Raw genomic sequence first — 23,518 nt, 5'->3', positions numbered from 1 at the left:
CTGTACTCTGAATTGCTCCCGGACACGCCGGGTTGGCTCACCTTTGGAGGGACGGGGGCAGTTCATTAGCTTGGAAGGTTCATGTAGCGCTGCACTGTAGCGCCTTTTCTAGGTGTAAGTAACTTGATGTAAAGCGTTTGCAGGGTTCAGCATTGTCGCTCCTGCGCAAGAATAGCAGAACAATGTCGGGACTGCCCTGCAGGGGTCGATTTGTCCTCCTGTTGTAGTGAAAAAAGTTGAAAGGAATGAATCTGGTCTTGGCTCTGCCGCTGCCAAGTTTTGTGTTCGTGGGCTCAGTTAATTCATGTGACATGAGGTATGACTTCTAAGATGCCTTTTCAATTTCACGTTGCATAGGTCTGTGATGAGCTTATTTTGCATACTGTACCTTTAAAGGCAGTTGGAAATAGGGAAAGTCCAATGAAAGGCAGACATATGGGGAATAAAGATTTAAGAGGGATCATTTTAGAGACCGTGATTCCAGTTTCAGACTGTAGACTGAAAAGGGAACACACGTAAATTTGAAAGAACTTACCCAGAATTAATTATATAACAGGAACTTGGAAAGCTTTCAAAAGTTCCAGCAGCAATTACCGTACCGTATTTTACCTCTCTTTGCAGCTGTGCAAATGAGGTAAGGAGAAAATAAGTACTAAGAGAAAACAGAGGAGAGGGGATATGGTAAGTTAGTACATATCTTAAGTGTAGGGAGACGCCTTTAGAATCCTTTATTTGTATCAAAGACATTTTTACTCAAGTAACACTTAAAAAAATAGATGGGAAGTTTGTATTTCCTTTGCAGAAAAATTACACATTTATTCAGAACGTGCAGAATTTCCTACCCTCCCACCTCCTGATATATATATGTGTGTGTGTGTGTGTGTGTGTGTGTGTGTGTATATATATATATATATATATATATATATATCAGAGACAGATACAGAAACAGAGCATAAGTGGGGGAGGGGCAGAGAGGGAGCCGGAGACACAGAATCCAAAGCAGGCTCCAGGCTCTGAGCTGTCCACACAGAGCCCGATGAGGGGCTCGAACTCATGAGCTGTGAGATCATGACCTGAGCCGAAGTCCTACGCTTAACTGAGCCACCCAGGTGCCCCACCCCCAAATATTTTTTAACAGACTTTGGAAAAATAGTGTCTGGCTTTGTAGTACATAGAGGACAGATCACGTGTTCCTTCAGGGAGACCTTAGTTTGTGTACTTTGTAGCTGTGCGACTAGGGAAAGTCACTCTTCCTCTCTGAGGTGGTCGGTCTTTCCTCAGTTGTGCAATGTGGATAAGGATACCTATTTCATAGGCTTGTAAGGATGAAATAAAATCCTTTATGTGGAAAACGTACAGCAACGCCTGTCATATCAGATATTTGATAGTGAAGGCTGTTGTTGTTAGTGTTGTGTTTATAAGGCAGCAGAGAAGTGGTGACTGGGTTTGGTCTGGCCAGAGGGTATGGCCTAGAAGAGGAGTGCAGAGTGGGAAGTGATTCCCAAGCACCATTATCTGGCACTGGAGTTTTTGCAAAGTTGTGATTCCTTCCCTGGATCTCAGGCCAAGATGTTGCCCAGACACTAGACTGCTAAGGACACATCAGTCTGCCTGACCGTGCTGGCCTGTCAGTGTTGGGACTTGAGTAGAGTTGGGATTCCGCCCCCGCCCAAAATTGTGCTAGGACAAAGAGAGCTCCAGAACAAAGAAATGATTTAGCTTACCAAAGATTGCAACTTGGGATAGCTGACGCCCCATCTCAGCTGGCTGTGGCCAGCATGGCTTTGGGGACATAACGTCTTCCATTCCAGAACCTTTTTTGTTCGGGTGTTTGACCGACTACTGATACTCTCTGGTTGCTGTTTAAGCCAACATATTCTTTCTTTGACACAGTAAGCATTAACCTGGGAAGGTGGGCAGTAAACTTAACTGATCCGGAATCTAGTCCTAGCATTCAGAAAGGAAAAGAGAAGAGCCCAAAGGTAATTTTTACCCTCTTCCTGCTAACTTTTAAAAATTGGAATTGAATAGAAAGTACTTTCTTACAGTGTAACCAGGAGCACAGGAATGGATGCGCATTTGTGGAAGATCAGTTTATGGTCACCGGTGGTTCACAGGAATAGGACCAAATGGGTGCGTGCTGCATCCACTTGATTCAAACCCAGGGGGAGGCAATTCCACAATGGTTTTGAGCTCTACTGGGGTACTTGCATATGAGTATAATCCGGAGCTTTTTTGGGTTTTGATCTAATTAAAAACACCGATGGAAGAAAAAGTAGCCAAAAGTAGCCATTAAAACTAAACTAGTAAAACAAATAAGGTGAGGCAGGAAAACGGAAAGTGACTCAGTGAGATGGCATGAGGTCATATGACAAAATAGTCTTTAAAAAAAATGTTGTGTTTGTCGTTAAGTTAGAGTTCAGTTATAATTCCCTTTCGCATAAAGTTCTGCTAACATTTTGGAGGATGGCTTGTGTGTGTGTGTGTGTGTGTCTGTATATATAAAGACACACACACATACATGTGTAGGAAAAAAAATCAGTACTAAATAAGATGAATAAAAAGAAGGATCACCTGTAACATCATCACTGAGCATTAACTATTTAAAATGGGAATTTAAGTAGTAAGTATTCCAAGGTGTGAATTGGCTGCCATGTATTTAACTGGCTGATTTTCAGTAACACAGATGCTCGCAATGTCCCTGAGATCTTCATTCAGTAGGTAGGGCCCTAGTGTATATACTTTTAGGAAACTCTGCAGTCAGGTTAGGAACTCCTAATAAGGAGCCGTATGTTCCACACAGATACTTAATGCATATATAGTGTCACGTCCAAGAAAGTAAAAGCCAGAGGGAGGGGGGACTGGTGATGCGATATTTTCGAACTAGATAAAGGTGATGGTTGTACAACATCCTGAATGTATGAGGTGCCGCTGAATTGCTCACTAAAATGAGTATGTGAATTTCACCTCTGTAAAAAACTCCCCCCCCCAAGTGTTTCAACACTGACTTCATATACCTTTTGTTGGAAAAATAAATTGCTACTGTTTATATTGATTATCTACCTTCTGAATATTATATCCTCTTAATACCTTTATCTTAAACACATTTTTGTTGCTTATAGGATGCACCTTATCAATAGTACCTTTTTGTTTTTTTAAATAATAACAATAAGGATATTGTACTTTATTTTTTTATATGAAATTTATTGTCAAATTGGTTTCCATGCAACACCCAGTGCTCATCCCAACAGGTGCCCTCTTCACCCACTTCCCCCCCCATCAACCCTCAGTTTGTTCTTAGTATTTAAGAGTCTCTTATGGTTTGCCTCCTTCCCTCTCTGTAACTTTCCTCCCCCCCCCCCCCCTTTCCCTCCCCCCTGGTCTTCTGTTGAGTTTCTCAGCATCCACATATGAGTGAAAACATATGGTATCTGTCTTTCTCTGCAATAGTACCTTTTTGAAGCTGCCTAATAATATTTTCTCCTTAATTAAAACACCATCACTCCTTTATGATTGCATACAGCCTCAGGTGGTAGCAGAAAGAATGCTGTACTTGGAATCAGAACACTTGGGTTGGAGCCCCATTTCTGCCCCATCAGCCATGTGGCCTTGGACAAGGCACCTTGCTGGGACTCCGTTTCCTAGTCTGTTTTCCTGTCCTCCTGTCCCAAACTTGTTAGGGGATCCGCTGAAATCATTTATATCAGACACTTTTCTAAAGTTACAGCATTTCCACACATCACTGTTATGTAGTTATTGCTTTGTTGTTGTTTTTTTTAAGTTTAGTGTGAGAGAGTGAGACAGAGAGAATGTCGAGGGGCAGAGAGAGAGAGAGAGAGAGAGAGAGAGAGAATCCCAAGCAGGCTCTGCGCTGTCAGCATGGAGGGCTGTGTGGTGTTCAAACTCAGGAACAGTGATATTATGACCTGAGCTGAAATCAAGTCCGGCACTTAACCAACTGAGTCATCCAGGTGCCCCTGTTGCTTTTTTTTTTTTTTTTTTTTTAACTGAATTCAGGAGAATCCAAGAATGGATTATGGAAGGTACTACTAGACAGTTAATGAATTATTGGATTTATTATTAATGTGTTCTGACAGTTTATTTAACCTACAGTATTCGTTATTGTGAATTTAGTAAGACTAAGAATTAGTTACATTCAGATATTATCGCTTCTCGGCCTTTTGGCTAAGATCAAGTGCAGATATTACTAAATGTTTTTGAGGATAATAAGGGGCTGAGCTGAGTGTTGGGGGGCACAGTTTGTTCTTGATCCTGAAACACATAAAGCAAATGATGATTTTCAGGTTCCATTCTTAGAGAGCCTTTTATCTTACTCACTTGTAGCCAGTCTGAATTCGGTTAATGTCCATGAATGAGAATAGCTATAGGTAGATCCATTTACAGTCTCCTTTGGGTTCCTTGTGTTTTTTTCTTAGTTTAAACAAGCCCCCTGGCCTTGTTGTTAACTGACATTTTTGGCAATGGTGACTTTTCTTGAGAAATATAGTCTTGAGAAACTCCTAAAACATGCAGATTACAAACACTGGGTGTATCTCTTACCAATAATGACTATAATAAATTAGGAATTTTATTTTATTTAAGAAATTTTTTTTATGTTTGTTTTTGAGAGAGACAGAGAGCACCAGTGGGGAAGGGACAGAGAGAGACACACAGAATCTGAAGCAAGGTCCACACTCTGAGCTGTCAGCACAGAGCCCAATGGGGGGCTCGAACTCATGAACTGTGAGATTATGACCTAAGCCGAAGTCAGACGCTTAACCCAGTGAGCCACCCAGGCGCCCCCGAAATTTTATTTTAAACCCAGAATAATTATGGTTAATATTATATACACAAAAGTGTGTTTATCTGCATGTTTTTCCTGTTAATGGACATGAGGCCAGATTTACCAACTGAAAGTGCCTAAAATTGCAGAATGTGTCATGAATGTGGGGGACCTGGCATGGCAGGCATGTAAATATGTTTATTTCACAGTGTGTGAGCACCTTCTAAGTGACAGGAAGAGGGAAGGCAGCATTTGTTGAGGGTCTTTTCTGTGCTAGTTTAAAAATACATATTTAATCCCCATAATAGGATTAAAAGCTTGGCATTTTATTTAGTTTAGCAAATAAAAGTATGGGCTCCAACCCCAATTGGTTGTGTTGGCTGCCTCGATGGTGATGATATTGATGGAGAAAAAAACCTAGAGATGAATGGGAGCTTCCTTAGGAAGGAAGTGGTGTGGCTCTGACCCCGGAGTCTGTCTTTTTCCTTCATACCGAGCTGCCTCCCAGCTATTAACACGGTGCAGTTAAGAAAAGAACGCCAACATTTACAGAGTGTGAACTGGAAGTATATTTTGGTCCTTTTCAGTAATTGTCATTTCACCTTAGGACACTGGGTCGCAACATTTTTTCGGTGCGCCTGAGGGACTCACTGAGACAGTGGCAAACAAATAACAAATATTTGTTGCGTGAACGTGAATAGATGTTAGATAAAATGGACAGCCCAGAAAATAGCCTCCATTGTGCTCAGTACATACCCCATCTCAGCTTCCCAGCCTGTTGCGTTACTTAAGGTCTGAATGGGATGAAATGCGGTTTAGTAGCGAGCTGGGCCTGGCTTTATACAGGTGAGCCCCCCTCGGGAAGTGGGGTCCGGGGCGGGGTGGGGGGCGGCGTGGAGGGCATTCGTCTGCGATGCTCTCCAAATGGAACACAAGCCTAAAGGGGAAACTGCTTGTGCGGGAAGTCACGACTTTGAAATGCCTCCCCTTTGTGTCCAGGAGAAGCCCTGTGGGAGGCTATGTTCCTCTAACCAAAGGAGAAGGGACCGTGCTGAGGATGTCGGCCCTCAACTGGAAGCCCTTCGTGTACGGCGGGCTGGCCTCCATCACGGCCGAATGCGGTAAGGTGCCCCTCCACCCCCCCCACCCCCGGCCTGGATGGTGTTGGGGGTGGGGGGGGGTCGTTCACGTGCTGCACGTGATGCCAATTAAAAGTTAAGGTCGCTCTCTGGTGTTTGATGTGATTGGAGGTGACACACAGAATGCGGGAATATGACACGTTAATCTCCGATTTCAAAACACCCTCCTTTTGGTATGTTTTTTTTCAGACAAACAGTCATTTTGGCTCCCAGCAGTTTAGGGGCCAAAGTTCAATGTGGAGAAAGTGGAACCTGGTAATCAAACGAGTTTTATCAGTCATTCCGAGGGTCCCTCTGTCCCTGTTTTCCTTGTGCTTTTTGCCACTTGGCCACCGTTGGCACAGGAGGCCGCGGGGGCCAGGTCTGACTGTCATTGCGCAGTCACTCCGTAATTACGCACACGGTCCACGTTGTACTGGTGGCTTCCTCTTCCAGTGCAGTTCCACATCAGACCCCATTGATCGCTGTCTGTTCCCTGTCGGAATTGCTTCACCGGATACCGGTTGTGCAGCTGCCGAATGCCAGGTGCTGGGCTGGACGCGTCATTTGCTTCCAGGGCCCGGGCGCTGCCGTCCTGGGACAGAGGCTGCCCCTGGGGAGCCGGTGAGGCCCGGGGCTGAGGGGGTTAAGGCACGTTAACCACCCACCCACTTGGTTCCCTGTGGGGTGGGCTCTCCGTTCCACAGCGAATCGAGTTTCCCGACAGTGTCCAGAATTCGGGTAGACTACCTGTTGGGCGCCGTGTTTAACATCTGTACCTGCGTTCACAGATTTACTTCTAGACTGCAGAACACGGAGTGAGAAACTCCCTTAGCAAATGAGCTTACCCCGCCTCTTTCATATTGGACCTGATTTTAGCCTTCACACATGCAAAAGATGGTAACATATTTTAAAATGGATTTCCGGTTGGTGTAAATCATTCCCTGTACCTTTTTTTTTTTTTTTTTTTACAGCGATGCAGCCTCTCAAATCCTATGTAGAGTAAGATGGGAACCAAATAAAAATGTAAAGAAAGGAAAATACGTTTATGCACTTTTTGGTGTATTTTTAATCTTTTGGTTCCTAATTTTTAAAAAATGTTTATTTTGAGAGAGAGTGTGTGTGTGAGCCAGGGAGGGGGTCGGAGGTTGGGGGAGAGAGAGAGGGAGAGAGAGAGGGAGAGAATCCTAAGCAGGCCCCACACTGTCGTAGAGCCCAACGCAGATACGGGGCTCTATCTCACAAAGCGTGAGATCATGACCTGAGCCCAAATCAAGAGTTGGATGCTTGGGGTGCCTGGGTGGCTCCGTCGGTTAAGTGTCCGACTTCAGCTCAGGTCATGATCTCACTGCTTGTGAGTTCGAGCCCCGCGTCGGGCTCAGTGCTGACAGCTCAGAGCCTGGAACCTGCTTTGGATTCTGTATCTCCCTCTCTCTCTGCCCCTCCCTCACTCATGCTCTGTGTCTCTCTCTTTCTCAAGAATAAATAAAACATTAAAAAAAAATGAAAAAAAACCAAGAGTTGGATGCTTAACCAACTGAGCCACCTGGCACCCCTCTAATTTTTTTTTAATAGAAAAAAGATTGCAAAGTATCTGCCATTTCTTAATTCTGTTTCTTAGTTTACATTACAGTCGAAATATTTTCTCAGGAATATATCACCATGTATTCTTTATTTGGTGGAATTTCTTTTTATCAAGTGAAATATGTCTTTTTTAAAAACCTTTAAGGTACTTTTCCAATTGATTTAACCAAGACACGGCTCCAGATTCAAGGCCAGACAAATGACGCAAACTTTAGAGAAATCCGGTATCGAGGAATGTTGCACGCCTTAGTGCGGATAGGCAGAGAAGAAGGGCTGAGAGCCCTGTATTCAGGGTAAGTAGACCTTTGTGCGTTTATATTGGACTATTGACCTGTTAAATGAATCAACTGAAATTGAAGACTTCATAGAGAAAAAGTAGACATTTGAAGTGTATTTGAAAAGAGCAAGTAGCTTGGTAGCTTTTTCATTTTTCATTTCAACCTTATTTTCTACATACCTTTTATGTAGCGAACGTTGTGTTGGAAGTATGTTTTTTTTAATTGTATTCAAATACAGCTAATAATGCAAAATTTACATTTGTTGCCACAAAACATTCCATAATTCACCATGTCACTCTGAAAAAAGCCCTTCCCCTTGGCTATTCTGAATTACCCAGGTTTTTGCTATAGTGAAAACGATAGAGTAGTCTCCGTGGGTAAGTGTTGTGAACCACTTTTCTGTAATTCAGCATTTAGTGAACGGTGTGCTGAAGGTGTGGGCTGGGAAAGCGAGTGAGACAGGTGCCTATGGGAGCCCGGGTCCCTGCAGGAAACAGAATTCACTTGGGTGGTTTCTATGAGGGGACTTCAAAAATGTTTTGATGTTTATTTTATTTTTGAGAGAGAGACACACACACAGAGTGCGAGCAGGGGAGGGGCAGAGAGAGAGGGAGACACAGAATCTGAGGCAGGCTCCAGGCGCTGAGCTGTTAGCCCAGAGCCTGACGTGGGGCCCGAACTCACGTACTGTGAGATCGTGACCTGAGCCGAAGTCAGCGCTTAACCGACTGAGCCACCCAGGCGCCCCTCTATGGGGAGGCTTTAATGAAGGGGCTACTTACGGGTTAAGGGAACAGAGGAAGGATATTGAGGCACCCAGAAACTAGCGAAGTGAGAAATTGTTACCAACCCTAGGCCCAGAGGGACAAGGACAGGAATGGTGTTAACAGCCTGGTAGGGCTGGCGTCTGGAAGGAGCAAACAGTAGTTGTCGAGGGATGCTTTGGGAGTGGCCAGGGAGAGAATACCTCTTCCCCCTCCTCCCTCCCTCGCATCATCTACTGGTGGAATCCCCCCTGAAGTCAGCTGGCAGGGGAGCCTGAGTGACGTGACCCGTGGGCACCACCCTCTCAGGGCGCAGAGCATCACAGAGAAGGGTGAGACTGGATCCGGGGGACAAATGGGGTCAGCAGCAACACACACACAGGCATGAAGGGGCTGTCGGTTAGTGGGGGGCTGTAGGTGTGTCAGCGGGATTACAGTGCGGTCTGATAACGAGTACTAGAGCCTGGTAGAGGCCGGGTATCGAGCCCAGACTGTGGGGGCAGGGGAGGGGGTGGGCTTCAGGAAGGCTGCTTGACCCCAGGGGTGCTGGGTCTGAGCTTGAAGGGTCAAGAAGAGTGAGTTCGCCAGGCGAAGTTAGAAGGGAACTGTACTGGGGAGCCTGGGTGGCTCAGTTGGTTAAGCAGCTGACTCTTGATCTTAGCTCAGGTCTTGATCTCAGGGTTGTGAGTTCAAGCCCCACAGTGGGGCTGTTAAGTAGCTGTGGAGCCGACTTAAAAAAGAAAAAGGAGGGGGGACTGTGTTTATACAAAGTCAGCAGTACGCACAAGAAAGCGTGGTACATTCTAGTAATTACATGCGAGTAATTCGGCGTAGGTATAGTGCTGGAGTTTTTGAGTAGCCAGAGCTGGAGTTGGAGCCGTAATAAGGGGTCAGGACACGGACGGCCTCAGGACACGCTAAGCATCTTGATTTCCTCTAGCACACCACAGGTCCCAAATGGGTGCCTCACAGCCCTCCTACCTACCAGTCAAGGTTTTTGTTTCTCACTCGAGCCGATATTTTAAACTATGAGAAATTGCACATGGAAACCGGGGAGTCCATTTTCTTGAGAAAAGTCAACATCTGGGCACGTGTTCATTCACTTAGGACGTCGAGGGTGCCTTCTCTGGTTTACCGAAACCCCTGCTGCTCGCAGGACGTGCGAGGGTGCATGAGACCCAGCCCGCTGCACTCAGGGTGTCTGCCCGGTGCCCATAAGCGCTTGAGTTTGCTGTGCCTATGGCGGGCAGAAGGTGCTGGGGGGTTTTCAGTAGGGGGACTGACGTGATAGGGTTTCGGTGGTAAAAAGAAGCCAGCCTGCCGTAGGGAGAAAGAATGAGAACTGACAACGCTGGAAAAAGGCTGTCGCACAGGAAGCAGAGACAACGATTTTCTGAACAGAGGGATTGTCTTGGGGACAGAGAGAAAGAAGAGAGCTTGTTTAGGGCATAGGGTTGACCTGATACGTGACCTAATAGACGAGGGGGTGTGGAGGAAGCAGGGGACAAGGCTAATGTCTTGATTTCTGGTTTTCAGCCAAGGTGTTGATGGAGGTTCCATTTTCTGGGTCAGGAAACAAAGAGGAGAGCCGATTGGTTGGGGCGGGAGGACACTTAGCTCCGTATGGGACACTGGATCTGGGGGTGGGTGTGGGACATGCGAATTGAGACATCTACGAGGCAGTTGGAAATGCATCGTTGGATCGATGCAGGAAGCAGGAATTTCGGAGTCGTCAGTCTTGGACAGTGGTAGAAGCCATGGGAGTAGACGAGCTCACCCGGGGAGTGCGTGGAGCGGGGAGAGAAGAGAGAGCCTAGGGCAGAGTTCCCTAGAACACCCCAGGAAACAGAGGTAGGGAGGCTGTAGAGAAAAGGGAAGAAACGGGAGAGGGGGATGTAACGGAGCTCAGGGAGGAGACCACAGCACGGAGGACAAAGGGCGGATGTCAGCAAGTACCGCGGAGAGGTTATGTAAGATACTAAATGAAACACATCATTTGATGCAGTGGCAGCGATGTCAGTTGGTCACCTTGGTGAGGGGAGTTTTGATGGCGAGGGGAGAGGGAGGAGGAGGATCAGCTGGGGCAGATAACTGCCCCAGGGTGGTTCTGGGCTCAGGATGGCCAAGAGAGGGAGAGGAAATAACTGGGGCAGGGCCTCCGAGGAGGTGGGAATTGAGCTCTAGAGCAGCAGCTGAAGAGTGATAGATGCTTGCCGAGGGCAGATTTCTCGAGGCGCTTTGTCCCAAGAAAGGACAGCCCTTTCATTTGAATAGAACTCCACGTTCACTTACGTTTTCATTAAGGATAACTACAGGGGGCTGAACTTTCACTTAGTGAACTATTAATTTGCACACATTTTACGGAACCCAACTATATTTTTGTTAGATTTTGAATTTCGAGAAATCTGTTTGAGCGTAGTTTGATTGTGGAAGGCCACTATCTGTGTGTGTGTGTGTCTTCTAGAGGATTTAAAGTGCTTTTTAGAATTTCTTTTCTTTCTTTTTTTTTTTTTTTTTTTTTTTTTTTTTTTTTTTTTTGAGAGGGCACGAGTGAGAGGCAGAGAGAGAGAGAGAGTGGCGGGGAGGGAGAGAAACAGGGCTCACCCAAAGTGGGGTTTTGAGCTCATCAGATGGGGGACTCAAACTCATGAACTGAGATCATGCCGTATGCCGAAGTCAGGAGCTTAACAACTGAGCCACCCAGGTGCCTGGTTTTTTGAATTTCTTGGGGTCTTGTCCATTGGTTTGACAGGATTGCCCCTGCGATGTTACGCCAGGCTTCCTATGGCACCATCAAGATAGGCACTTACCAGAGCTTGAAGCGACTGTTTGTTGAACACCCAGAAGGTGAGTGAAGAATCTTTTCTCTACTTGTGGACAGGAGGTGGGTTGGTTGTGTGACTTTTTTAGTCAAGATCAGATTTTCTTGAGCCTAATTGTGACTTTACTGCTGAAGAGAACTCTGGGTATAAAGTCTGAATGAACCACGCTTAAGGTAAGTCAGTTCTTTTTTTTTCTTAATGTTTATTTATTTTTGACAGAGGGAGAGCGCAAGTGTGTGCACACATGCACACACGCAAGCAGGGGAAGGGGAAGAGAGAGGGAGACACAGAATCTGAAGCAGGTTCCAGGCTCTGAGCTGTCAGCGCAGAGCCTGATGCGGGGCTTGAACTCACGAACCGTGAGATCAGGACCTGAACCAAAGTCGGACGCTTAACCGACCGAGCCACCCAGGTACCCCAAAGCAAGTCAGTTCTTGGCTGAATTAAGGGGAACAGCAGTTAAAAGGAGCAATCTCTACAAATATTTTAGTTATCCTCATCTACAGAACTCCTAGACTAGAGGATATGTTGTTATAGTTCTAGCCCACTTAAAATTTTCTAAAATCAGGATTTTTTTCAGGAAAGCAGTGAATACCTTTCGTAGTATTAAGAACTGAATTCTTGAGCGCCAGCCGACTGTTGCGTGAGAGTGGTCAGCAGGGGCTGAGATGCTTTAGCACTTTAGTACACTTCAAATTAAATATATATGGTGTGCTTCAAAACTTTATCTTCATGGTTATCTCATAGGAGTGTATCTTTTTTTAAAATTTACTTTTATGTTATTTTATTTAAAGATTTTTAATGCTTATTTATATTTGAGAGAGAGAGACAGACAGACAGAATGCAAGTGGTGGAGGGGCAGAGAGAGAGGGAGACAGAATCCGAAAGAGGCTCCAGGCTCCGAGCTGTCCGTACAGAGCCCGACACGGGGCTTGAACTCACGAGCCGTGAGATCATGACCTGAGCCGAAGTTGGGTGCTTAATCGACTGAGCCACCCAGGTGCCCCGGAGTGTATCTTTTTTATTCTCTTATGAGATATACTTCATCTTAATTAGTACAGTGATACGCATTTACACATAAAAGTGAATTGGCAGATGGCTGCTCACTTTGCACGATACTTTTTAGATGTCAAGTAAGTTTGGGGCGCCTGGCTGACTCAGTCGGAAGAGTGTGCGACTCTTGATCTCTGGGTCATGAGTTCGAGCCCCATACTGGGTGTAGAGATCACTTAAATAAATAAGTAAATATTTTTCAAAAACAACAAATTGAGAGCAAATAGATGTCAAGTAATTTTGCTAGGCAAAGTCCTGATAAGCCAGCAGAATTCCTAACATTTTAAAAATGGCTTGATTCATAAAGCAGAAATGTAATTATTCCCTTAAGATATACAAGAGGTATGCAAATGAGTTTGCACCTATGTTTGAGTTACTGATAATGAAAAGTTGAATAATGTGTGCTTGTTTATAGATGAAACTCTACTGATAAATGTGGTGTGTGGAATTCTCTCTGGAGTCATATCCTCAACCATCGCTAATCCAACGGATGTTTTGAAAGTAAGCAGTGCTATCCATATCTGATAGGCACACTCCCCCCACATTTTCTTGCTGGGAACAACATGCAGATAATGAAAGTCTGCGAATGTAACAGTTTTGCAAACAAATGTTTACAGTTGGAGTGCCATGAAGGCCCTCCCATGAGGGAGGATCTCCCACTGATAAGGGACATCAAAAGTAGAGCTCGTTGTGGAGACAAGGTCTTTGGTGACTAAGCAGGAAAAAAAATGTAGGCTCGGGTACATTTGAATTTCATTTTTCATTGAAAATCTTCCCTGGTTTTATTGGTTCATTAAAAAATCGAGAGGCTGCAAGTTCTGTACAGGTCTGCTCATTAATGACCTATTTCTGAGCGTGTGATGTTATCTGCTAACTTGATTTCAGGATACAGTGATGGAAATATTTCCTTACTACAGTTAGACATAAGTGTGGTAAGGTGGATGATCTTATTGATAATAACAGGGAAACTGCCTCCTTAAATCCTTTCTGGAGTAAGGCAAGGGAATAAGCTAATTAAACATTTTTTTTAATGTGTATTTATTTTTGAGGGAGAGAGAGAGAAAGACAGAGTATGAGTGGCGGAGGGGCAGGGAGAGAAGGAGACACAGAATCCGAAGCAGGCTCCAGGCTCTGAGCTGCCAGCACAGAGTCCGCTGCGGGCCTCGAACTCACGAACCTCGAGATCATGACCTGAGCCGAAGTCAGACGCTTAACCGACTGAGCCACCCGGGTGCCCCAAGGGAATAAACTAATTGAACAAAATAGAAATTAGGCAGGGAGTTGCTTTTCATCCCTCTTAAGATGTTTGTCTCTGTCCCTTCCTCTCCTTTTTGTTCCTGTTAGTTAACCGGCATCCACTATGCCTCTACCTTCTGCCGGTTGACGTATTATGTGCTTAGAGTCCAAAAATGAGTATGATAAGGACCCTGCCCTCAGAGCCTTCAATCTACTAGGAGATTCTGACAGATGTCAGCACCTTATGTAGCAGCGTGTTGAGGGCATTACACTTAATGCACGGTCAGGGTGCAGCACGTGTGAAGGTGCTTTTGCTTTGATTTTACCCTTTGTCGGGGAAAAGCGGAGAAAGATCTCCATACTCCCTTTAATATCTTAAACATATGCTGGGCTTAGGGATAGGCCATTCCTGTGTTTTGCGTGGCAGTAACAGCTTTTCTTTAGAAGTCGGAGGTAATGTTTTTGCTCCCTCGATAAAAATAAGGTACCGATTTTTAGTGAGAAATCCCTTTTAATTTTAAAAAAATACAGAGAGCTGGGGCGCCTGCGTGGCTCAGTCAGTTGAGCGTCTGACTTGGGCTCAGGTCATGCTCTCACAGTCCGAGAGTTCAAGCCCCGCGTCGGGCTCTGTGCTGATGGCTCGGAGCCTGGAGCCTGCTTCGGGTTCTGTGTCTCCCTCTCTCTCTGCCCCTCCCCTGCTCATGCTCTGTCTCTCTCTCTCTCTCTCTCTGTCGAAAGTAAGTAAACATTAAAAAAATACAGAGAGCTACATCAAACATTATTTTTACATTGGCATCTCAGTCATGTGAATTCCACAGCCGTTCTCGAGTGTATTTGTACATTCAAGTGTTAACGGAGTGTGACGGACATCATGTGGTTATCCCGTGCTCAGCTCGCCTGCATACCTTTTGGCTCAGCTGGTTGGAAATAGTAGTGGCTTGAAGTAACTAATTTAAGAAATCTGCTTGTCCATGCTTCATGCTGCGAAATATGCTAGATACTCCTATTAATTATGTGAAATCTTAGTATTACCATCACCTTCTCTTTCCTACTTATTAACCTGTAAGGACATAATGTCATTTCCTTTCCTTTTCAAAAGGCTTTTTAAAAAAAATCAGGTTTTTTGGACACTTAATGAGCTCTGGATTCTACTGGATGCATTTTGTTGATTCCAAAGTGCCTAAGAACCAAACCTTAAAAATGTTACGTCTGCAAAGGGCATTTAAAGCTAGCATGCCGATAGTGTTTATGCTATGATTCTTTTCTTTTAATGGTTATTAAACAACAGATCAAATGATATTCAAAGGTCTACATTGGGGAGAAATGTGCTGTTTCCTTCTCATGTTAATCTTGAAAATAATCTCTAGATACGGATGCAAGCCCAGAGCAGCACCATTCAAGGGGGAATGATAGGCAACTTCATTAACATTTACCAGCAGGAGGGAGCGAGAGGATTGTGGAAGGTAAGCCTGCAAAACAGAGCCAGCTACCTTAGTTCTTCCCTTTTTCCCTTTGAATTTATTCTTTCTGTTCCTATCATTTTATGTAATCTGAAAGGCGAAATGGAGTAAGGGAAGACAAGTGACGTCTGCCCTTGAAGTTACTTTCTTCCTTAATTTCCTTGTCTGGAAAATGGAAATATAAGGATTATGTCATATTTTAAAATACCTTTTGAATAATTTATGTATAATTATGAAGAAGATTGAGCACTTTGTTGTTTACTTTTTCTTTAAAAGATTCTCATAGAGGAGGGTTTTCTAGGTTATAGTTAAATCCTGGGTTATTTTTGTTTTAGGTTCATTTACTTATTATTTTGGGAGGGGGAAGGGAGGGAGAATCCCAAGCAGGCTGCGTGTTTTCAGCTCAGAGCCCCATGTGGGGCTTGATTCCACAAACCGTGAGATCACGACCTGAGCCAAAATCAAGAGTCTGACGCTTAACCGACCGAGCCACCCGGGCGCCCCTGCATTTTGTGATGTGTATGTCTTCCTGGTCCCTAAGTGAAGACCATTACTAGGCAAGCGCTGGTATGGAGTGCCATTTCCTGGTATTCTCTTGACCTGTCAGTTCACAGAATAGACCGTAAGGGTCATCTAGGACAGTCTTCTCAGTATGTACTAGGAAACCTGAGCTTCTGTGAGGTGATTGGTCCTGGCCAGCGTCTGGCCAAGGTCATACGGTTAGCGCCAGAATCGGAACTGGACATGAGCTTCTGACTTCTTTACCCTCTGGTCTTTTCTCCTCTGTCACTCTACATTTTTTTGGCAAGGCCTACTCCGGGAAGAGCTCTCTGAGTCTTGATTATTTGTCTTCTTACCCAGGGCGTGTCCCTTACCGCGCAGAGGGCTGCTATCGTCGTCGGTGTGGAGCTCCCGGTCTATGACCTCGCCAAGAAGCACCTGATTTTCTCGGGCCTGATGGGAGACACTGTGTATACCCACCTCCTGTATGTTTATAGATTTCAAAAAAAATAATATTTTAGGTATGCATGAGGTCAGGGTGGCAATTTGCTACAAATCTATAGAAATTTTAAAGAAGGTATATTATAAAGGTATTATATTCTCATATTTGGAAAATTACACTTCCGGAGTGAACCAGGAAAAAGTGAAAGTCCTTGTCTGTTTACATGGGTAACCATTGTCAACAGCTCGTTTTTTAGTCACATGCAAATCTGTCTACAAAAGTATTGTGTACTTTATTACACGAGCAATATCATGATTAGCATTCTCTAACTTGGCTTTGTATTTCTATTATTTTCAGTTTTTAGCTTTCTGAGGTATAACGGACAAAATTGTAAGCTATTCAAAGTGTACATAATGATTTGATACACCTGTACAATGTGAAAAGCTCTGCCCCAGAGTTCATTAACACATGACATTCCTTCATGTGTCTATGATTGACCTTCCAGAACCTCACAGGTATTCTTAGTTGAGGCTGGAATTTATAATCAGTGCTATATTTAAGAAGTTTGTGCCGTGCTTTAGAGATGGGTGTCTTCCTGAAAACGTACCGTCTTGTCACATGTCACTGTAACGTAGTCTGGGAGGATGCTGTTTCTTGCCTTTAGTGGTGGTGGCAGCTCGGCGGTGAACTTTTGCTTTTCCGTTGGCATCTTTTTCATAGCTCAAGCTTCACCTGTGGTCTGGCCGGGGCCCTGGCCTCAAACCCTGTGGATGTTGTGAGAACACGTATGATGAATCAGAGAGTCCTTCGAGACGGCAGGTGCTCGGGCTACACTGGTACCCTGGACTGCTTGTTCCAGGTGAGAGGGCGCGGTCACCTGTGCGGCGCTGCGGGGTCCTGTCACAGCTCATTAGCCTCCATGTTACCGCCTGAAGAGTTTCTTAGCATGGTCAAAACCACAAGGGTTTAGAGCAAAACCCTTGTCCCTTGTAATTGTATGACTTTGGTTGATGTACAGACTCTATACCTCAGTTTCCTTGTTAGTGAGGAGGGACGGTAATTGCACCTGTGTCACAGGGTTATGTAAAAATGAAAGAATGCTTACCAAAGAGCACAGTGCCTGGATTCACGTAGTAAAACCTTGTTAACATAATTCATAATGATGAAAGACACTGATGTTGAAATAAGCAAGCTTATTTTACTTAATCTTCAACATTCTAGTGGTTTGTTTTTAATCATTGAAACTGCCCCCCAGACGCGTGTGAATATCTCTGTGTGTGTGTGTGTATGTATATATATATATATATATATATATATATATATATATATATATGCACCCACATATATATGTATGCATATATTTTAACCTGAGAAGTAACTAAACTTTGAGGGTTATTATAACTACCATAAGTGATGCTCTGTGAAGCCCTGAGATGGTACCCAGTTTGGGTCACACTGGGGCTAACTTTTATACATACAAAATCTAGACGAATATTTAGAAATGAAAGTTCATTTTCTTTATACCTCCGCTCTGCTATACAGGCTGAGAAGAGAGTCATGCTTTCTGATATCTGTGTGTCTCCTTCCAAAATGTGTCTCCCTCCCCGTGAGTCAGACTGGAATGAATATCCTTCATTCAGACATCTCTCGAAAGAACACGTCACTCTGACAATAATTCTCGGTTTAAACAGTGGGGCTTACTGTTCCTGAGAGGGGGGAGGTTCGCAGCTGTCTGTCTCCCTGACCGGACTGCCGGCCGCCCGGGGTTCGGGGCCACTTGGCCGTTCCTGTTCTCTGGCGTGATGCTGGCCCGTCCTAGACTTCAAGTCTGCCTTCCCGACGCAGAGATACTTGTTTTTATTCTCCTAATGACATGAAATAGTGGTGCTCTGAATGACATCTTTACCACCATTGCTTCACTTTTTTATTTCCGACCTGCTTGTGAGCCCGAGTGGCAAGGAGGCGAGAGGTTCTAATTGGAATTAAATCCCACTTCTTATTCATTCCGCTGCCATTTGTCTGCTTGGGCGTGGGCTGGTTGGACATCTTCTCCCATGAAGAGGCCTTTAAAGAAGAAAAAGGGGCAGGAGGGCACTGAGTTTTTAAGCAGTCTTTTCGAACAGGATTTTATTTTTAAGAAAAGTTGATCATTCAGTCTGCCTACTGAGTGTTAACACATTTGACATGATTGGAAAGTTAGATGTTAACTTTTGTCTCCCCCTCCTCCCTTTCCCTTATAACAGACATGGAAGAATGAAGGGTTTTTTGCTCTGTATAAAGGGTTTTGGCCGAATTGGTTGAGACTTGGTCCTTGGAATATCATTGTATCCTTTTCTGTCGCAGTACGTCTGGAAAAAAAGGTGCAGCGAAAGGAATATTGTTTGTATAAACTGTCATGTTATTAATGATAATTTAGAAGTGGGTTCGTATTCTTTTGAGCTCCTCCGATTCTAAGAAATAACTATTTGCTTTCTGTCTTAGAAGGTATAAAGTCTCTGTGCTGAGCCAAGTGAATCTTGGTATAGTGATAGTGTTATTGAAAGGTAATGGTATCAATACAAACTTCTATTCAGTCTGTTTTAGAAGCTGGGAATATTTACGATTACAGAGAGAGAGAGAGACAAGGATTTTCTATCCTTAGCCACCATTGGGAAGGATGCGGTCTGACAGCGCTGTTGTAGAATGCTTATTTTAGAGAGCGCCTGAGGTTAAACAGGAATTAGCTCCTGAATTATTGGGCTGATAAGCAGTGTTTCCTGTATGCCAAAGTGGGAGACAGGAAAGAAGTAGCCGTTCATTAGACACGAAAAGGCAGAATTATATAGAAGGGAATGTGGTTTTCACCATCTCTGTTTCTCTTTATCTGCCCCTCCCTGCTGAAGGCCTGCCTAGTGGTGACCCTCGAGAGGGCGTCCCAGGGCTTGCTGTCTTTCACTTTCACATAGAATTTTACTGTTTGGGCAAGTCTGCGCACAGCAGTCACCAAAGCTGGTCAGCGTGGACGTGATCTTCCAAGAGGCTCTTGGAACAGACGCTAGGGCGCTGATGTTATCTAAGCTGTGATTGTTCTGTTCCAGGCTGGCCTTGGGAAGGCTAATGGGAAGACCTTTGGGGGCGGATAAGGATCCCGGGTGTTTAATCATGTGCATGGCCTGTGGTCTGCCCGGACATACTTGTTAGAAGTACTGTGAGTCCGTTTTTATGTGTCAGTGTTGTTCAGATGGCATTTTCGTTGTCAGCCTCAACCAATAACTGCAGTTTTTTGTGACCTATGAGCAGTTGAAGAAATTGGATTTGTGACAAGTCCAGGCTGCACGAGACAGCGCTCTGAAAACGCCTGCTTGCGAAACAATCAAGCTTCCTGTGTTTCACGCTGCTTCTCACTGCTTGGCTCGTCACAGATTCTGAAGCATGCGTGAGCAGCAGCCGAAGACGGGGTTAGTGCACATTGCTGTGTGTTGGCAATGGATGCTCTGCGTCAAATGTTTAATGCCACAAACTGACATGCAAACACTGGTCCTTACCATGGAAGTGCCCTTGGACATCAAAGACGGCATGCAAAGTGCGCGTTTCTTGCTAAAGAAAACTTGCAAGAAGATCAGGAACTGTGAATTGTTTTCTCCAGGGGACGGTAGCACCTGTTGCCCTCCAGCGAACAGCTGAGAATAGCAGAGTGCTCTAGGGAAGCTCGCAGGAACCACGGAATGGAGCCTCCAAGAGGGTGTTACTGTTCCTGAACTTCTGGGGACGTTTGCTTCTTGTCGGCTGAAGACATTTCACGCGTGGAGACCTGGCCCTTTCAACTCCAGGTGTAAACAGTGCAGGAAATAGATCTCTGGAATATTGCACTGCTTTATAATTTCCTATTTTGGCAGGATCTTTCACTTACAATAAGTGATTTTAAGCCTTTGAAGGCTTGACCTTTGTGAGGAATTGTTACAAAGTATTAATATCTAAACCCATGATGGTGAGATACCTTGGCTTTGAGACTGGCAAGGTTGCTGTTGACGGGAGGGATTTTTAGCCGCGTGGGTTTGGTCTCAGGTAATGTTGGTAATTTGCTCTGATTTTTAGCCCAGTTTTACTATTTCTCAGTCTGTAAAATGGAGATATGACATCTACTGATGTTGAGGCTCAAATGAAGAAAATAATAGCGGCTATCACTTGACTTGAGGGTCAGTGTGTTTACATCAGTCACGCTGTCATCTGGCTGGAATCCCAGCATCCACAGTTGGGTGCAAAGAAGAGAGTCGTTCTCACTGGAACCCCCAACAAAGCCTGTTGTTAGAGTCCTTGTGAAAAGAAAGAGCACAGTGTAAGTTACAGTTTTATTACGTTTTCCTTAGCAAGATGTTGCGAGTGAATTGAAGAATTGATTTTTCCGGATTTCCCAGATTTTCCTTCAGTTCAGGTGATCGTCTGTTCAAATACTTCCTGTCTTGGGCTTCCTGATTGGTTTGGATGGAGAACACTTGCTTGACATTTAAAAAAAAACCCTTTCTTTAGTACCGCACCTGTTTTCTGGTTTCTGAAAGAGGTCCATAGTATCTTCCTTTCTTTTTCTAAAGACAACAAAAATCATTCTCCCTTCTCTTTCTCTCCTTCATCTTGTTCCTTTGAAAATAAAAAGTGACTCCGAGAGCCCTAAGACCTTTATACACTTCTCGCGGGCTGCCCCAGGGCAGGGAACATATTTACTCGGGTACCTTCAGTTCTAGCCTTTGAGAACATTAAATACACACTAACTGGGGCTCCGGGGCAGACCCTCCTGCGGGGGCGTGTGCTCAGCAGGTGCCTGGTGTGTCCGGCCACCTCCCTTGAAGCAGAAAAGAAGGAACCCCGGTTTTTCTTATGGACTGCGCAGTTTTGCTGCCAGTCCCTTCCACTTTGCCTTCTTTATTAATGTTTACTTGGAGAAACATTTTGTGAGGCAGAATTGCAGTTCCAAACCAGAGACAAAGTCGTTAAAAAGAGAGAGGAAGAGGCGGTGGTGTGGCATGTAGGGGCTAACGGGTTAAAGATGTAGCTGAAAGTCCGGCTCCCCTGGCCCAATCTGGATGGGACTCTGCAGAGCTGAGCTCACTCAGCTCCCACTCCTGGTACTGAACCGTATCTTTAGACGGAGATTTTCTTCCCTCTTACCAAGACATTCCATTGATGTGGTAAGGGCTTTCTCTGGAAAGGCTTTCACTTTTGAGTTCTGTGAGTTTAAAGGATTACTTTTTAAGAGTCACTTTTTTTTTTTTTTTTGACGAAGAAAACATATATTTTTAAGTGTACATATAATTTCTAAAACAGTAGAAGCAAATCCTTTTGAAGACCGGAAAGAGTCAACGTCCTGCAACATTCATTATGTCAGTTTATTCAAATTATGCATATGTTCATACCAGGATGAGAAGAAACTCAAACCTCACCATATCACCTGAGCACGTTTTTGAGACAAAAATAGAGTACCTCTCCAGTGTAGCTTTATTAAACACATTATACAGAACAGGATCTTAACCTGTTTTGGTTTTTCTGTTTCTTGAAAGAGTTCATGCAGTTGCCACGCTCCTAACCAGGAAAGAACTTAGGGACTTGGAGACTCGGTTCCCTTATTTTCAGGGGTGTGGCTACAAGTCCCCCGACCTCCTTGGATATTGCTTCAATGTGGCAAAAGGATTTTTAGCTTTTATAACTAAAATGAAGATAACGGATTTTTTTTTTGTTTGCTTGTGGATTTGTGTAATCATTGATGCTAAATGTTGCTGATCTGTGATCTAAAAATGGCCCCTGTTCATATTTATTCATGAGCTAGAAATAGTATGTATTATATAAAAACTATACATTTTCATAAGCCTTTATATTTCAGGCTCTTTACTTAAACATTGTTGGAATATGTGGCATAAACCTTGTTTCATTAGTTAATAAACTGGACTAATACATAATAATCGAAATGATTTGTGGTGATTTTGGATAAATAGAAACCTTTAAACAAAGATAATCTCCAAAGAGTCTCGAGGGTTGGAGTAGAAATGGCACGTGTGAAAGTGGCTGCAGCCATTTCTCCTCGAGGAGAAGTTGTTGGGGTTCTTTTTTTCTTTTTCTTTTTCTTTTCTTTTTCTTTTCTTTTCTTTTCCTTTTCTTTTCTTTTCTTTTCTTTTCTTTTCTTTTCTTTTCCTTTCCTTTCCTTTCCTTTCCTTTCCTTTCCTTTTCCTTTCCTTTCCTTTCCTTTCCTTTCCTTTCCTTTCCTTTTCCTTTCCTTTTCTTTTCTTTTCTTTTCTTTTTCTTTTCTTTTCTTTTCTCTTTTCCTCTTTCTTTCTCTTTCTCTTTTTTTCCCTTTCTTCCTTCCTTCCTTCATTCATTCATTCTTGACAAAGAGCACAAGCAGCAGAGGGACGGAGAGCAAGGGAGAGAGAGAGACTCCCAAGCAGGCTCCCTGCTCGTGAGGAGCCTGACACGGGGCTCCGTCTCACGATCTGTAGATCTCAACCTCAGCGGATATCAAGATTCGGACGCTTAACCCCCTGAGCCACCCAGAATCATCTTAATTGCCTGGACGCCTGTGTGACCTCCCACTCTTTGAAAACCTCTGTAATCCATTAGAGGCTGGTGACTCTGATTTGTGGACTGGCTTGGGAAGGTAGCCTGGAGACGGAGAACAGCAGGGTGATGACATCATCTATGCCCTGTGCTTTCAGGGTCCGTCAGTCCCTCCCGTGTTTGGTGTTGGCTGGAGATAGCAGCTGGGATGTTTGTTAACTGTGGACCAGGCAGAGTCACCTCTGATTGGCATAGAAGAACCAGTGGACGAAATGCAAACCTAGTTCATTAATTTTTTCACTTAAGAATATTTTCGGAGTGGGGGGTGCCTGGGTGGCTCAGTCGGTTGAATATCCGACTCTTGATTTCCACTCAGGTCATGATCTCATGGTTCGTGGGATTGAGTTCCACATCAGGCCCCGTGCTAACGGCGTAGAGCCTGCTTGGTATTCTCTCCCTCCTCTCTCTATGCCCTTCCCTCCACTTGTGCTCTCTCTCTGTCTCTCTCAAAATAAGTAAACATTAAAAAAAGAATATTTGGGGGCGCCTGGCTGGATCAGTCAGGGGAACAAGCGACTATCTCAGGGTTGGGAGTTCAGGCCCCACCTTGGGCATAAAGCTTACTTAAGCAAAAATAAAAATTAAATTAAAAAATAAACTCATCCATGGGGCGCCTGGGTGGCTCAATCGGTTGAGCGTCCAACTTCAGCTCAGGTCATGATCTTGCGGTTCGTGGGTTCTGTGCTGACAGCACAGAGCCTGGAGCCTGCTTTGGATTCTGTGTCCCCCTCTCTCTCTGCTCCTCCCCTCCTCACACTCTGTCTCTCTCTCTCTTCCTCAAAACTAAATAAACATAAAAAAAAAAAAAAGACAATAAACTCATCCGTGAAATTATAAAATATATATATTTTTTTCTAGGTGCTTGTCTTATTAACATTTGAATTAAATAATGGTG

General features: G+C 44.3%; 1 protein-coding gene across 4 annotated transcripts in view; it reads left to right on the top strand.

The window, feature by feature from the left end:
• The window catches only part of SLC25A30 (solute carrier family 25 member 30), a 30,498-nt gene that overhangs the window by 619 nt on the left and 6,361 nt on the right, over positions 1-23,518 (top strand). Inside the window, exons 1-10 of one of the 4 annotated variants that reach the window (XM_042973655.1) lie at positions 5,885-5,904; positions 6,876-6,903; positions 7,631-7,778; positions 11,280-11,374; positions 12,818-12,903; positions 15,006-15,101; positions 15,960-16,084; positions 16,762-16,900; positions 18,285-18,365; positions 19,300-21,968. In XM_042973655.1, the coding sequence (XP_042829589.1) occupies positions 7,720-7,778; positions 11,280-11,374; positions 12,818-12,903; positions 15,006-15,101; positions 15,960-16,084; positions 16,762-16,900; positions 18,285-18,365; positions 19,300-19,341 (723 nt within the window). In that variant the 5' untranslated portion in view covers positions 5,885-5,904; positions 6,876-6,903; positions 7,631-7,719 and the 3' untranslated portion in view covers positions 19,342-21,968. Of the gene's footprint in view, positions 1-5,782; positions 5,905-6,119; positions 6,178-6,875; positions 6,904-7,630; positions 7,779-11,279; positions 11,375-12,817; positions 12,904-15,005; positions 15,102-15,959; positions 16,085-16,761; positions 16,901-18,284; positions 18,366-19,299; positions 21,969-23,518 lie in introns of those variants that run through there. The other 3 variants (XM_042973602.1, XM_042973693.1, XM_042973558.1) reach the window with 3 other exon arrangements.

The sequence above is a fragment of the Panthera tigris genome, chromosome A1 (genome assembly GCF_018350195.1).
Source record: "Panthera tigris isolate Pti1 chromosome A1, P.tigris_Pti1_mat1.1, whole genome shotgun sequence".
Taxonomy (NCBI): domain Eukaryota; kingdom Metazoa; phylum Chordata; class Mammalia; order Carnivora; family Felidae; genus Panthera; species Panthera tigris.
This window is presented reverse-complemented; position numbering and strand designations above follow the sequence as displayed.